This window comes from Danio rerio, chromosome 9, assembly GCF_049306965.1.
Source record: "Danio rerio strain Tuebingen ecotype United States chromosome 9, GRCz12tu, whole genome shotgun sequence".
Taxonomy (NCBI): Eukaryota; Metazoa; Chordata; class Actinopteri; order Cypriniformes; family Danionidae; genus Danio; species Danio rerio.
Genome location: NC_133184.1, coordinates 48400560 through 48416154, shown reverse-complemented (window position 1 = coordinate 48416154; position 15595 = coordinate 48400560). Strand labels below are relative to the sequence as shown.

General features: G+C 40.0%; 1 protein-coding gene across 8 annotated transcripts in view; it reads right to left on the bottom strand.

Annotated features, from left to right (window-relative positions):
- The window catches only part of slc4a3 (solute carrier family 4 member 3), a 208743-nt gene that overhangs the window by 88595 nt on the left and 104553 nt on the right, over positions 1–15595 (bottom strand). For 7 of the 8 annotated variants that reach the window (NM_001423525.1, XM_073911530.1, XM_073911531.1 and 4 more), the window contains 2 exons: positions 6349–6505; positions 336–583 (listed from right to left, as the gene is read on the bottom strand). In NM_001423525.1, the coding sequence (NP_001410454.1) occupies positions 336–583; positions 6349–6505 (405 nt within the window). Of the gene's footprint in view, positions 1–335; positions 584–6348; positions 6506–8016; positions 8169–15595 lie in introns of those variants that run through there. The other variant, NM_001302764.2, reaches the window with a different exon arrangement.

Below are 15595 nucleotides of genomic sequence, written 5' to 3'. Positions count from 1 at the left end.
ACTGTACTATGCCAAAAGGAAGCCATATGTTAACAGTGTCCAAAATCGCTGTCAACCTAACTTTGCTAGGAGGCATCTGGAATGGACCATCACACAGTGGAAACTTGTACTGTAGTCAGATGAATCAGTATTTCAGGTATTTTTGAGGAGAAATGGATGCTGTATGCTCCAGACCAAAGAAGAAAAGGATCATCCAGACTCCAACAAGTCAAAAAGCCGGGGTCTGTCGTGGAATGGGTTGTGTCAGTGCACTTGGCAAAGGTAACTTGCACTTCTTTAATGGCAGTGTGCACTTTCTGCCCTAAACAGTAGTATGATATTTTCTTTCAGGTTACCTGTGGCAGCTCTTCAGATGGCTCAGTAGGTGTGGCTGCTTGACACTGCCCCTCGATTTCAGACTCCGCCTCCTCCTCATCCACTTCATGAATAGTGGGTGTGACATCTGACGGAGGCATAGACGTCTTCTTTTTCTTCCTCTTTCTCTTCCGCCGGCGGTCCATACTGAGCACCCTTTTTCGGAAACGCTGCGGTGGAAGATGTGTGGACAGGGGGTGGTGGGTATGGTGGAAGGTGTGCCGGTGATCTGAGAAAACAAAGACAGGTTAAAATCAGCATGATGTTAATGTACTTCCAACTGAAATGGAGTATTGAATATTGAGTAGGGGGCGGAGCTTTCTTTTTGTACAACATTACCTAATTGCAAGCTAATGACAAGAGAGGCGTGGTTAATAATAGTGTGGCTGAAGCCTTCAAACTGACATCATCATAGATGGATCGCCCATCCAAACACAGAAGAAAACGGTCAGACTTTGATTGAATATTACCAAAACAAACAAATTTATTGTTCACCTAAAGAATAACAATGTGCGCTATCAAAAGGAACACTGTAAATTTTAATTTCACACAAACTTCAAATAACAGATAACATTGAGAATGCTACTAGAGACTAGTACAGCAATGTAGGCAATCGACTAGCTTTGACAAATGGCCAATTATATAGTTGAGTATCATTATACAAACATATTTGCTCAGAGAATGCCACCACCGATGTTCAGAGCATCAATCAGAAACAGGTATCGCAGATCGCTGTGTAACAAGCAGTGACAAGATCTTTAAAAAGGTCACAGATCATTAAACCGCCATAGTAACACCATCTTCAATGTTATCATTAAATGGTACCTTTCATTTGAACACTTCTGTTGCCAGGTATCTCTGATTTTAAAGACTTAAAGGCCGGCTCACACTGGTGCATATAATGATAAACTAAAGCACTGGATTTGGGGATGATTAAAGCATTTGTTAAAAAAGGTTGTGAACTGATACATCAAAATGTCCTTTTATTGCTCTTTTTATTCAATCATTCTACTATTGTGGGTACATTTAGCTTCTACATGATGTGTCTTCTACTATCTTTCAATAGCGACATGGAAACAGTTTCAGATGATAAAACTAATTAGATCAACCTACCACTAAAAATGACAATGTTTACATATGTATTTAGGAACATTTTGTCTTAAAAAATGTACTTAAAGACTCTTACTATACTGTAGGTTATCTTCTATTTTTGGTTGTCTCACACATTCAGCTTCATTCATTCATTTTCTTTTTTTGGCTTAGTCTCTTTATTAATGGAATGAACAGCCAACTCATCCAGCATATGTTTTACGCAGAAGATGCCCTTTCAGCTGCAACCCATCACTGGGAAACACCCATACACACTCATTCACACACATACACTGTGGACAAGTTAGCTTACCCAATTTACCTGTACCACATGTCTTTGGACTGTGGGGGAAACCGGAGCATTCAGCAATCCACATTCAGCTTTAATTGTTATTAAATAATAAAGTGTAATTGCTTTTATAATTTTTTGTGTGTGCCTATTAAGTTTCTGTATTATTTGTAATTTCAAAATGAACACACACGTCGGCCACTTTATTAGGTACACCTTACTAGTACCAGGTTGGACTGCACTTTTACCTTCAGAACTGCCTTAATCCTTCATGGCATAGATTCAACAAGGTACTGGAAATGTTCCTCTGGGAGTTTGGTCCTTACTGACATGATAGCATCATTCAGATGCTGCAAATGTGTCGGCTGCGCATCCATGTTGCGAATCTCCCATTCCACCACAATCCCAAAGGTGCTCTATTGGATTGAGATCTGGTGACTGTGGAGGCCATTTGAGTGCAGTGAATTCATTGGCATGTTCAAGAAACCAGTCTGAGAAGATTGGTGCTTTATGACATGGCAGTTTGTCCTGCTAGAAGTAGTCATCAGAAGATGGGTACACTGTGGTCATAAAGGGATGGACATGGTCAGCAACAATATTCAGGTAGGCTGTGATGTTGACATGATGCTCAATTGGTACTAATGGGCCCAAAATGTGCCAAGAAAATATCCCCCACACTGTTACACCACTACCAGGCAGGATGGATCCATGCTTTCATGTTGTTGACACTAAATCTTGACCCTACCATCCGAATGTCGCAGCAGAAAGCGAGAGTCATCATACGAGGCAACATTTTTTCCAATCTTCTATTGTCCAATTTTGGTGAGCCTGTGTGAATTGTAGCCTTGATTTCCTGTACTTAGCTGACAGGAGTGCCACCCGGTGTGGTCTTCTGCTGCTGTAGCCCATCCGCCTCGAGGTTGGACATGCGTGTTCATAGATGCTCTTCTACAGACCTCAGTTGTAACGAGTAGTTATTTAATTTACTGTTGCATTTCTATCAGCTCAATCCACTCTGGTCATTCTTCTCTGACCTCTGGTATCAACAAGGCATTTGCGCCCAAAGAACTGCCACTCTCTGGATATTTTCTCTTTGTTGGACCTTTCTCTGTACACCCTAAAGATGGTTGTGCCTGAAATCCCAGTAGATCAGCAGTTTCTTAAATACTCAGACCAGTCCGTCTGGCACCAACAACCAAGACACGTTCAAAGTCCCTTAAATCACCTTTCTTCCCCATTCTGATGCTTGGTTTGAACTGCAGCAGATCGTCTTGACTACATGCATAAATGCATTGAGCTGCTGCCATAGGATTGACTGATTAGAAATTTAAGATATTATTATTCTCATTATCCTTAACTAAATATAATTTAAAGTTAGATGAAATTACATTTGCAATGATTTGTTGTTAAAACCAGGTCAAAATAAATAGTTGGAATAAGAATAATATTTTTAAAACTGTCCAGGCCCTTTTAATAGCCTATAGTACCTATTTAATACAACATATTACAAATACAACTTTCTAACTTTACTCCAAGAATGTACTTTAAACTACTACTTTTAAACTACTTATTTAATATAAGTTGAACCAGCACAATACTTCAGTTTTTTGGGGAAAAAATGAAGGTTAAGCTCTCTCGGCCTCTGTATTAAATATTATGCTTAATTCAATTTTGAAATTTAAAAATTGGGAGTTACAAACCAAAATAATCCAAAAACATCAATATTTAGCAAATTTGTGGTTGTAGATTGAGCAATGCAGCCGCGAATGTGTAATTTGTCCTGTGCATCAGCTCTGTTCATGATGCCTCACGGCTCTGCTGTGAATGAATCACAGACTAGTTTACACCTCCCACCGCTGTCGCTACATGTACATGGAAATGCAGGCCTCGATTTAACAGGGTCTGGAAAGTGACTGGCACAAACGCAGCTCCACAGGAGTCCAGAGAATGTGAGACAGCCATTAAAAAGTCCTCTCTGTACTTCTAAAGCTCCTAATCTGGAACAAAGAATCTGAATCTTATAGCAGTCTGACACTCTGACGGTTTTAATCTAAAAATCCTTTTAAAATAACGATGTGTTAATTGACTGATCTTTGACCTCATTTACACCTTATATTACATCTGTCTGTAGTAAGCACTGAATGCAGTTCTAAGTAGTCTAAAAATATGTGAAAACTAATGTGATATTTTATATATATATATATATATATATATATATATATATATATATATATATATATATATATATATATATATATATATATATATATATATATATATATATATATATATATATATATATGTGTGTGTGTGTGTGTACACAGTTGAAGTCAGAATTATAAGTCAGAATTATTAGCCCCCTTATTTTTTTTTCCAATTTCTGTTTAAAAGAGAGCAGATTTTTTTCCAACACATTTCTTAACATAATAGTTTTAATAACTCATGCATTAACTGATAACTGATAACTAATAACTGATTTATTTTAGCTTTGCCATGATGACAGTAAATAATATTTGACTAGATATTTTTCAAGACACTTTTATACAGTGTGTGTGTGTATGTATTTATTTATGTATGAATGCACATATATATATATATATATATATATATATATATATATATATATATATATATATATATATATATATATATATATATATATATATATATATATAGTTCTTAATATAGTTCTTAAACTGGGGCAGGTTCATTCCTGAAAAATACAGTAAACATGGACTTAATCATAATGGTTATCCTTATAATGTCTGATTTTTTTTAATAGGCTTTTATTTTTATATTTTTAGTTATCATTTTAATTGTAGTTGTGTTTATGCATTTGTAATTTTATACTTGAATTAAGCTTAACTTAGTTTTAGCTTAATTCATTTTAGCACCTACATGTATTAATATTGTAGTTACAGTGTTTTAACTTTTTCAGACATTTCTGTTAAAGTGTTTCGACTATGTTATTAGCATTTGCATTTTTTTTCAGCTTTCTTTAAATTGTTTAAATGTTACGTGACAAACAAATTCTGTTTGACTTTTATGCAATCTTTTTTTTCAAATTTCAATAAAAAAACTGTAATAGTTTCACTTTTAGAGGCGGAACGGTGGTGCAGTAAGTAGTGCTGTTGCCTCACAGCAGGAAGGTTACTGGTTCGAGCCTCTGCTGGGTCAGTTGGCGTTTCTGTGTGGAGTTTGCATGTTCTCCCTGTGTTCGCATGGGTTTCCTCCGGGTGCACTGGTTTCCCCCACAATCCAAAGACATGATGTTCAGGTGAATTAGGTAGGCTAAATTGTCCGCAGTGCATGAGTGTGAATGAGTGTGAATGGGTGTTTCTCAGAGATAGGTTGCAGCTGGAAGGGCATCCGCTGTATAAAACATATCCTGGATAAGTTGGCGGTTTATTCTGCTTTGGCGACCCCAGATTAATAAAAAGACTAAGCCAAAAAGAAAATGAATGAATGAATGAGTTTCACTTCTAAATGAAGTTAACAGTTATAATGTGATCATATAAATGTTTTGATCCTTACCGTACGTTCACACCGAAAGCGGCGAGAGCGTCCAAGGTCGCTCTGGCCGCCCTGGCGACAACGCTGTCTGCCTTCAGCTCCGGCGGCGAGAGCGTCAAAACTCGCTACATTGATCTCATATTTAAAGGAGCCGTTGCAGCACATCAGTTACATTCCTGCATAAGACATGTTTTTAGCGTGAAAATGTTGCGCACTTCTTATCAAATTCATACAACAATGGAAGATCAAGTTGCGTGTGGTGTTGTTTGCTCTATTTATCCAATATGTGTCCATATGTCTGAAATATCCTGAAGCAGCAGTACTGTTTTGTACTGTCACATCGCGTGAGATTCCCGCTTTTTAAAGATAAATTTATATTACATTAATGAACATCAGTAACTTGCCAGTAACTTATTTAATGTATGTTCCTGTAAGAAAACATTTTAAATAATTGGAAATCCGGCGACCGCAATAATCAAACCCTTGGGAACAACTGTGGTCGGAACCAAAGTTCACAGGTCTGTGTTCCCTGAACTGCTATCAAGCGGTGGACGTCTTCATTCTGATTGCTTGCCGCCGAACCGCGTCATAGCTCATTACCATAAAGTTGACTTCATTTCAACTCTCCTCGACGCTCACGCCGGAAGACGCGCCGCACTGCTCCTCGCAGCTTATCGTCGCCTATCGCCGCCGGCTCTCATTGAAAATGAATGACTTCCGGCTACTTTGACGCTCTCGCCGCTTTCGGTGTGAACGTACGGTTAGTCAATCGAAAAAAATATTTCCAAAAATGTTGACAAATAAAATAAAACAAAATAAAATAGTGTTTAAATATTACTTAAACTGAAACAGCATTTGGTCCAGACAATGAAAATAAAACATGATGGAAATACTGTGAAAAATATTCTTGCTCTATTAAACATCTTGGAAAATGTTTGATAAAGAATCTAAATTTCACAGGAGGGTTAATAATTTTACTTTCTACTGTTTGTGATGGTTTTTGCCAAACCAACATTGCATGAAGGTTTGACACCAAGATATTAGTTAAAACAGAAAGCACATTTACTGCAGTATTGTTGAGTTATACACCAAGCAGTACTCACACTCAAAATCTTTCTCATTGTAACTGCGGCCCATTTTGTCTGCGCCATTGACGGCAGACTCAGTAATGATGTCCCCGAACCTCTCCACAGACAAGGCCTTCTCCCATTCCTCATCTTCCTGTCCTGCTGTGGAGTCCTTCTCTTCCTCTGTCAAAACCTGCAAACGAGATCAATTGAAACCACACAGTAAGCACCAGATGTTCCACATGCTGAAATACATTTTGCGAAAGTGAAGGAAATAAACTTGAAGCCAAAAGATGTCTTCTGGCACGCTCTGAGGAGTTTAAGCAGTTACGGACAGATGTTTTATGTTCTCCCAGCTTGAGCTACAACCACACATCCATTACAGCTCAAGCAGTGCACCGCAATTACGGACACGTTATTGCCCATTTCTCATTATTTGTAGCCCACTGAGGAACAGGGCATCACTCGAGCTTCTACACTGCCATTAGTTCACTTTACTTATAAAAAGTGAGTAAACTAGTTGCTTTTAAAGCGATTAGAGGAAAGTGGGGAGGAAAATAACTTGGGATGAAAGTAACAAAGCAATTTTCTCGAAGCCCTGACAACATTTGCTTTCCAGGCTCTAACAGCCTATTCCAACCCAAGCTCATTCTGGAAACGTAGCCCCGCGGACGTTTCTGGAGACCGCCATTTACGTGGCCGGAGGTACATAAGGCCGCGTTTAGCGTTTTTCGAGCGAACGCTGCGGGGCGGTGTGGCGCCGCTCCGCCCCTCGTCTTCGTGCTCGCCGGCCAACAGCTCGCTTCCAAGGAGGGCTTTCCCGATGCAACCAGTTTGTCCGCTTAGCTCACAGCGTTGCGTCGGCGGAGCGGAGGCCCCGGAGGAGGAGGAGCCGACCGCGGGGACGACGACCGGGATCGAGTCCGGGGAACAGCGGTTCCAGAAATCAGGTAAGAAGAAAAACGGAACCCGAAAAATAAGGGCAAGAACGCAGCAGGATCCGCGGTCGAAATCGAAGACGAGGGCTTTTGATTTTTTTTTTTTTTTCTAGATGGCTTTTGCAAACCGTCGCTCGGGTTTAGGGAAGGAGGAGGAGGAGGAGGAAGAGGAGGGCGGCCGAGTCGGCCGATCCGGCGGCTTTTCACACGAGAACGGCGCGGGCGGATCCGCAAAAACAAAAACCGCTCGAATACGTACCTCCCGGGACGTAAATCGCGGTCCGCAGAAACATCCGCGGGGCTACGTTTCCACAATGAGCCCGGGTTGGCCTATTCAGCATGCAAGTGTCATATCCCTTCTTTGTCTGTCTTTTTTGTGTTGTCGTCTTTCTATGTATCTATGTTTGTGTTGTGTCTGAACACATGACTCAGCCTGTGTTTGTGTTCACCATGTGCTCCTCCATTAGTCCCTACTTGTTTTCAGCTGCCACACGCCTTTTTTAGCCCTCGTCTAGTCCTCATTGGTCTCGGTGTTTACACCTGGTCCTCATGTTCTTCCCTCCCTTTATAATGTGCTCTCTTCCCTCAAGTCGGTTCATTGTTACCTGTTACATGTTGCTTGACCGTGCTCATTTATCTGTGCTGTTGTTTCCCTGCCTACTGTGAGTTCCTGGCCACTGGTGTACTGTCGGGCTGCTAGTGGCGAGACCACCACTCTTTAGGATCATTGGTCAGCAGTGCCTCCAAGTCCTTTACCACCTCTTACCTGGCTTGAGCATCCCAGCTCCGTCTCCTGTTCTCCTGGTGTTCTGTGGCTGCTGATTGCTCCATTCCGAACTCTGCATTATCTCCTCGGTCTGTCTGCCCATTCCAAGATTCCACAGCGCTACCATATCCATCACCGTTGGACTGTTTCACCTCACCACTACCTCATATACAGTATTGTCAATAAACACCATCTGTACTCATTCTGCATTTGGGTCCTCCTTCCTCTAACCGTGACAGCAACCCTTGATGGAGCCATGGTAAGGTCCAAATTTCACTTTGTACGCGCATGAAGTAAAGCAAAGTATTGTAGCAGTTCTTTTTTTTTTTTTCATGTTACAAGTTGTGTTTCTCTTTTCTTGCATCACAGTAATGATCAATCTACATGTTATTTCAATAACACATTCTTAAGATTGCAATATGTGAGTTTTTCAGTTTGAAATTAAACCAGGTTTAAATGGCAAGAAATTCATTGAGAGAATGTCCAACAAATACATAAGTTACTGTAAAAGTTTTAAAATGACCCACAATTCAGTGCATATTACAGCACTGATATAGCACTGATATATTATATATTACTGGGCGTTTTGTGGTAAATTACTGTAAAAATTGCAGCAAAGTCTAATGGTGTGTTCACACCAGACACAGATGAAGCAGTGCTCGAAATTGGGACAGTTTTGGTGGCAATCTTTTTTAATCTATGCTACCTCAAAATATTTTTGGGAGCATTTGTGCGAGTGCATAAAACTGATTTTGTGTTTTCACAGCAAAAAGTTCACCACATGCACGGAATTAGGAGGCATAAAGCATCTTTGCACCTAAAAACAGCAAATGCAGTGCTCATGTATGGTTTAAAACAGTTGACATGTCATCTTGCTGCAGTAAACAAAGCCTACAATGATTGCCCCACCTCCAAGCTCTTCTTATTGGCCCACTGCGCTAGAACAGAATGCGAATGGATTGGTTAACATCAGCTGTCAATTACTCAGTTCCGATGACAGGGAGCTACAGCCGCGAAAATGTAAAGGTCTGGATCCGAGAGAATGAAAACAACACTGACAGATTTAGTTTTAGAAACCACCTAAAGTTACAAATAATGGCACATCTGATTAGTGATCATGTAATAAATGCCAATCAAGCATTTCACTTTTCGAAGAGTGGATAAAAGTCTTCCAGTGTTTAAAGTCCGCTATGAAAATGACTAAAGCATTTACCGTAAAAGCCGGTTTGACAGAGTTTTTATGTAACCTACACATGTAATTTCATGTAATCTACACATTTTAAGCATGAGATGTTCTATTTAAGCCTTCATTTAATCATCACAATGCACATTAACCATCCCTAAAGAACATGCATTAGATGAAACTAATATTGCAGCTCATGAAAAGACAGTTATTGCTATTAAGATGACGTATGCAAATAATAAGTTATATGTCAATATCATCTGTGCAATATTAGACACCATTCATGACAACAGCACAGTTATTATTGTTAATTCAGTTCATCTCATTCACGTCAAGCAGTTAGTGCAGAGCAAGTGAGCGCATACAGATTTTTGTTTATTTGTTAGTTGTGAATAAACTGTTATATATGTTATAATATATAATAGAATCTGTTAATATAAAACGTGTAGTAATGGTGCTCATATTTTTTGATGAGTGCGACTAAATTTTGTCTGGTGTGCCTAAATTTTTGAAGTTAGGAGCACCGGTGCTACCAAAAAAAAAGGTTAATTTCGAGCCCTGTGAAGCGTCAAGCATGAGTGATTTGCAGGTTAAGTCAATGCAAAGATGCAAATAGATATAGCTATAATAGATATAGTGAATAGATTTTTAGCCGCTTAACGCAAGTTTTGCTCAAGTTGGAAAAGTCTGAACTTCAGCAGACATTCGTGCCAGGTTAACCAATCAGGAGCTTTCTCTTGTAGGGGCGTGATTATGACGTAGTGCCTGTTGTTGGTGTTCCTAGAGGAAATCCTCTTGCCGACACCGGACAACAGGTAATCAACTGGGCTCGGCTAGGTCTGAAGTACCGCTGAAAGCCTCCATCCTCAATCCTCCAGGTATAGTTTACCTGGAAGGTATACCTGGAGGAGTTGATGAACTCAAAGAGCTGGGTGCATCTCTAAAAGGATCTAGTAGACTCAGACACAGCGCTAAATAAAGCTATGCTCTTTTTCAGCCTTCCTAAAGCACATAAACACAGCTACTCTCTCAATAAAATCTATGTTAGCCATTTAGCAAAGAAGCTAGAGTCACCAAGAAGTCAGAAGCCCTGCCCATACCTTGAATCCGCATCTATTGTTTAGTGAATTTGAACCACAAATTAAGTGAATTTGACGCATCAATGAAGCGAGTAAACTCAAAATGTTCAAGCCTCTATTTAAACGTGAATATTGTGATTTATTATAAGTAATACTCATTTTGATTCTGGAAGGACCTGTTATATTTAGATGCTCATGTGGCCCCGCCCACAGCTCCACCTGTGGGAGACATCTAACATTGAGTAAAAAGACAGCTTTGAAAAGTAAGGCTGGGATAAAACACACTGACAGCCTACAAGACTCGCAGATCAGTCAGAGTAAATGTCATGAAGGCAGCAGGAGGCCCGACAGAAGCCCTGCTGCACCTCAATCTAAATCCACAACACCTCTGTCATGTACAACATTCACCAAACAACAACCTGGAACTCACAGGAGACTAGGTAATAGCAATCCACAACTGTCCAATCTACTCCCAATGGACAAAGTCAAGCCACACCTACACAATCTGTTTCACGTTTTCTTCAAAGGAACTCTTCTCTTTTGAAATTACATTGCCTGCTAAGACTGACATTTTGTACCTTATTTTAAACCCATTTCATGATGTCGTTACTTCTTCTGCAAAACAAGCATGTGCAAACGTCACACTTTTGCATAATTATCCAGAGAAAAAGGGGCAAATTCTGCAAAACTGAAACGAGATGGTCGAACGAGGCTCTAATTAAAGGAAACAAAGTCTTCTTTGTTGATCGTGTCCCTCGGCTTTGCGTAAATTAATGAGGACAACATTTCATTAAGCTCTCCATGTCTGCACGCTGTGTGCCGCTCTTTTATCAGCGCTGAAGTGCTGACTTTAATGAAGACACTGACCTGTGAAGTCAAATGATAAACGGCTCACTCTGACAATAACGCTGGACTTGGAAATGAGCCAGTGTGGGAAGGAGACAGAGAGGACGCTGGAAAAAAAAGCCCTATGTGCTGAATCACACAATATCTGCCCTTTTCCGCTTCTTAAAGATCTCTACAGATGAGCTTTCTCTATGTGAAGCAGGAGATTTTTAAAAAAGCACATTTTCATTCCTAATTTTACCCTTTTTTACCTAATTTGTCTTTAATCAGGATTTTATAGTGTTTTACTGTCATGCTGTACAATAAAAATCATTGTTTTACAGTAATGAGACCCTTCTTATTACACGATGGATACTTTTCACAAGGCTGTTGTGAAGTGTTTAACGGTCATCAGCATCTTAAACCCTTAAACGGTTTTAATTATAAAAAATTCCAATAAAAAAATAATAAAATAAACATTTATACAGTGCATCTGGAAAGTATTCATAGCGCTTTACTTTTTACACATTTTTTTTGTTACAGCCTTTTTCCAAAATGGATTAAATTAATTGATTTCCTCAAAAATTTACACACAATACCCTATAATGACAATGTGAAAAAAGATTTTTTGTCTATATAATGTCCCAGGGTTGCCAGTGCATGTCAAAGCACAAGCCAAGCATGAAGACAAAGGAATTGTCTGTAGATCTCCAAGAAAGGAATATCTGAAGGTACAAGCCTGGGGGAAGTTACAGAAATTTTTCTGCTGCTCTGAAAGTTCCAATTAGCACAGTGGCCTCCATTATCCGTAAGTGGAAGATGTTTGGACACCAGGACTCTTCCGGCCATCTGAGCTGAGTGGTGAGGGAGGTGATCAATAACCCGATGGTCACTCTGACTGAACTTCAGCGTTTTTCTGTGGAGAGAGGAGAACCTTAAAGAAGGACAACCATCTGTGCAGCAATCCATCAATCAGGCCTGTATGGTAGAGTGGCCAGACGGAAGCCACATGGAATTTACCAAAAGGACTCTCAGACCATAAGCAACAGAATTCTGTGGTTTGATGAAACTAAAATTTAACTCTTTGGAGTAAATGCCAGGCGTTACGTTTGGAGAAAACCAGGCACCGCTCATCACCAGGCTAATACCATCCCTACAGTAAAGCATGGTGGTGGCAGCGTCATGCTGTGGGGATGTTTTTCAGCAACAGAAACTGGAAGACTAGTCAGGAGAGAGGGAAAGATGAATGCAGCAATGTACAGAGACATCCTGAATGAAAACCTGCTCTTAAAGCACTAGAAGCACAGTTGTAATGTACACCCCCAGCAGGTGAAGTGCCATGAAAGCTCTTACGGTACTTAATTTTTCACTTATACTTAATACTTACTGTGGCGAGTGAGGCGGGGCTGAGAGCCGTCAGGGTGTGTAAGGGTCCTCGAATCTCATGGAGGAGCCCTGGAAGCTAAATGGAGGAGAGACGACTTATTAAGACAAACTTATTAAAAGTTTGTCGGTTTGCTGCCTCCTCTTTCCCGGCGGCCAGGTGACAATAAACTTCATTAAAGTTGTACCGAAATCCAGGAGAAGGAGGGACATATTGTCCAGTTGCCCTCACCACTGAGCGGAGGGGTGAGTGTTCGAGAGTTAACCCGAGTCGGGGAGAAACCCGTTCGTCTGCCCAGAGTGCAGGGGCAGCCTGAGGCTGGTTAGGAAAGAATCTGCCTGCTGCCATCTCCCAGCATGGGAAGGAGCAGGGGGCGAGAGGCTCACCACCGGAAGGGAAAGAGCTTTAGGGAGCCATCCCAGGGAGATCACCGCCATCCACCATGATGCCGAAGCCTGCATCCAGAGCGGAGCAGGAGACAAGAAATGCTGCCAGCCAGGAGAACTGCCGCCGGACACCAGAAGAGGAACAGGTGGATAGATTCCTCCACAGGACTCCCAGCACATCATCGGATCCCTCAGCTGGTTGAGGAAAAGTGTCTGGAAAACCGTGTCTGGAAAACCAAACCCCCTTTTTTTCCATCTCTCTGTTGCTCTTCAGTCTCTCCTCAGCTATCCAGCTCCTTTCTCTCGGCCCTATTATTCTCAGGTTTCATTGATTCCCACCCCCTGACACCTGGTGCCCCCGGCCTGCAAGGGGTGATGGGGGTATATAGCGAGTGAGGTGGGACCTAGCATCATCAGGGCGTGTGGGGCGGGTGGCATAAGTGAGATAATCAGACATCTGTCTGGGATGTGTCACCTGTCTTGAGTCTCACGGAGGAGCCCTAGAAGCTAAAAGGAGGAGAGACGCCAATGCTAGGAGAGAGAGGACCGGGCCCAGACATGTTTGTTTTACTTTCATTTTGACGGCAGTCTCCATGACACTAAAGTCTCACTTAAATTAAAAATGTGTGAGTAATGATGATGTTTTAAATGTAATTTAAAAAAAAATACTTTAAAAATCATTTAAACTAAAATTTAGTTGTTGTTTTTTTTAACAATGTTTAAAAACATTATTGAATTTAATACTAGTATTATTCAAATGCGGTTTTTGACACTGAAAAAAATGCATTATTTATCAGAGTTCTTGTAAAGGATTTAAATGTGAGATTTGTACATAAAATTCTCTTTTTCATGTTTTTTTCTGTTTTTGATAACAGCACAATACAATTGTCAAAGCTACACCATAAACTATTTTGATTTCTAATTTAATATAAGTTTCAAGGACCTATGTTTGTTTTTATGTACTTTCCAGGCCTTGAATCTGTCTAAAATTCAAGTACTCGTGTAACGAGGAGACTGACACGGAGGGATCCATTATGCAGTATTTAATAAAATCACACTTTCTCAAACATACAATATGCACAAAGGTGCAAACACACATCGACAGTAGCAGTAAAGGTCTCAAGATTGGCGGCTGACAGACACAGAGTGATTACCAGGCAAGGGTCAGAGGCAGGCGGCGTGATTCAGAGTCCGTGTATCAGGCTTGGGTCGAGGGCAGGCAGAAAGTATCAGAGTCAGTGTATCAGGCTTGGGTCGTGGGCAGGCAGAAGGCAAAGCAGAGTCAGAAACGGGCTGGAGTAATGCAAGGAAGATCAGGCAGGAATAACGCTCAGTAATGCTGGCCGGGGCTGAAACAAGACTGCGCAGTGAACTGGAGTTTGAGTGTGGCTTATTTAAGGAGCGTGGGTCGTTAACTGGATTCAGTTCAGGTGTGTGCACGATCAGTCTAGGTGGATGATGTAATGCTTAGAAATCCGGGGATGGCGGCCTCTGCTGGCCAGCGAGGGGAATGACTGGGACCGAGTCGGTGACAACTCGAAACAAGAATAAAGTTTAAAAGTTTATTTCTATAGTTATTTCTAATGCTGTCAAAAAATTAATCAGAAATAATCTCATTCAAATAGAAGTTTGTACAGTATTTACAGTGCTCAATATAAATGTCTATATCCCCTTTTGAAAATAAATTTTTGTATCAATTTCTCAGTGAATATAGCCAATAATTGTTGGCGCACGAAAAACATTGTACATAATAAATGTGTTTACTTTCATATTTATTATGTATATAAATATACAAACATAGTGTTGTTCAGTAATTTGTAAACCAAAAAATCTTGCCAGGCATATTTAGATCAATAATCAATTGTATTATTTAATAATCAAAAATATTATTTAGAGATCACAGCGTAGCCTAAAATACTAATTAACTGCTATTTAGTTCATTAGAAGTTTTCTATTATATAATGTAAATGTAATTTATTAATATAGTACAGTTGTATTTATAATATTTATTATATAATCAACATTGAATTTATTGCAAACGCCAAAATCAGATGTCTTGTTTTGGACCCATGTAAAATTGCACACTCACAGGTCATGTTTCAACCCTTATTTTAATACATACACCTCGCTGTTCATTCACCTCTCCCTAATTCTGTTCCTCTTATGTAAATACCCATTCTTAATTACCATAACGTAACAAAAGAGCAAAACAGACAATGGCTGGCCTTTTAGAATATTACTTGTTAGACAGCATTTCCCACCGTTTCTGTACTCGCAGTGAAAATGCTCTTGCACTTCTGTAATAGTGCAAATGTTAATGGCTTGAGCGAGACTGAGTGCAAATGCTTGCAATGAAGGTTGCAGATTGCAACTCTCTTTATTTCAACAGTGAGCTGAATAGAATGACAATGAGATTTCAGTGAAGGCTGACAAATGTGTTTGCTCACTGCCAGCCAAGCACTCTGTGTAAATGACAGATAGAGTTATTGTACGTCACAGGAAACAACTACAGGAGAAAAGCAAATGAATGCGTTTCTGGACCCATTTTCATAAACTGTTATTGCTCTTATCTGAAATGTTCATTTGACTCTAATCTGTATGGAATTTAAGGCTAGGCAATTTTTTTTTAGATTCACCTTTTACAAAATGGTTATTTTAAGTGCTTTACATAATCATAGACAAATAATAAACAAACATAATTCCATAAAATTCCATGTAACAT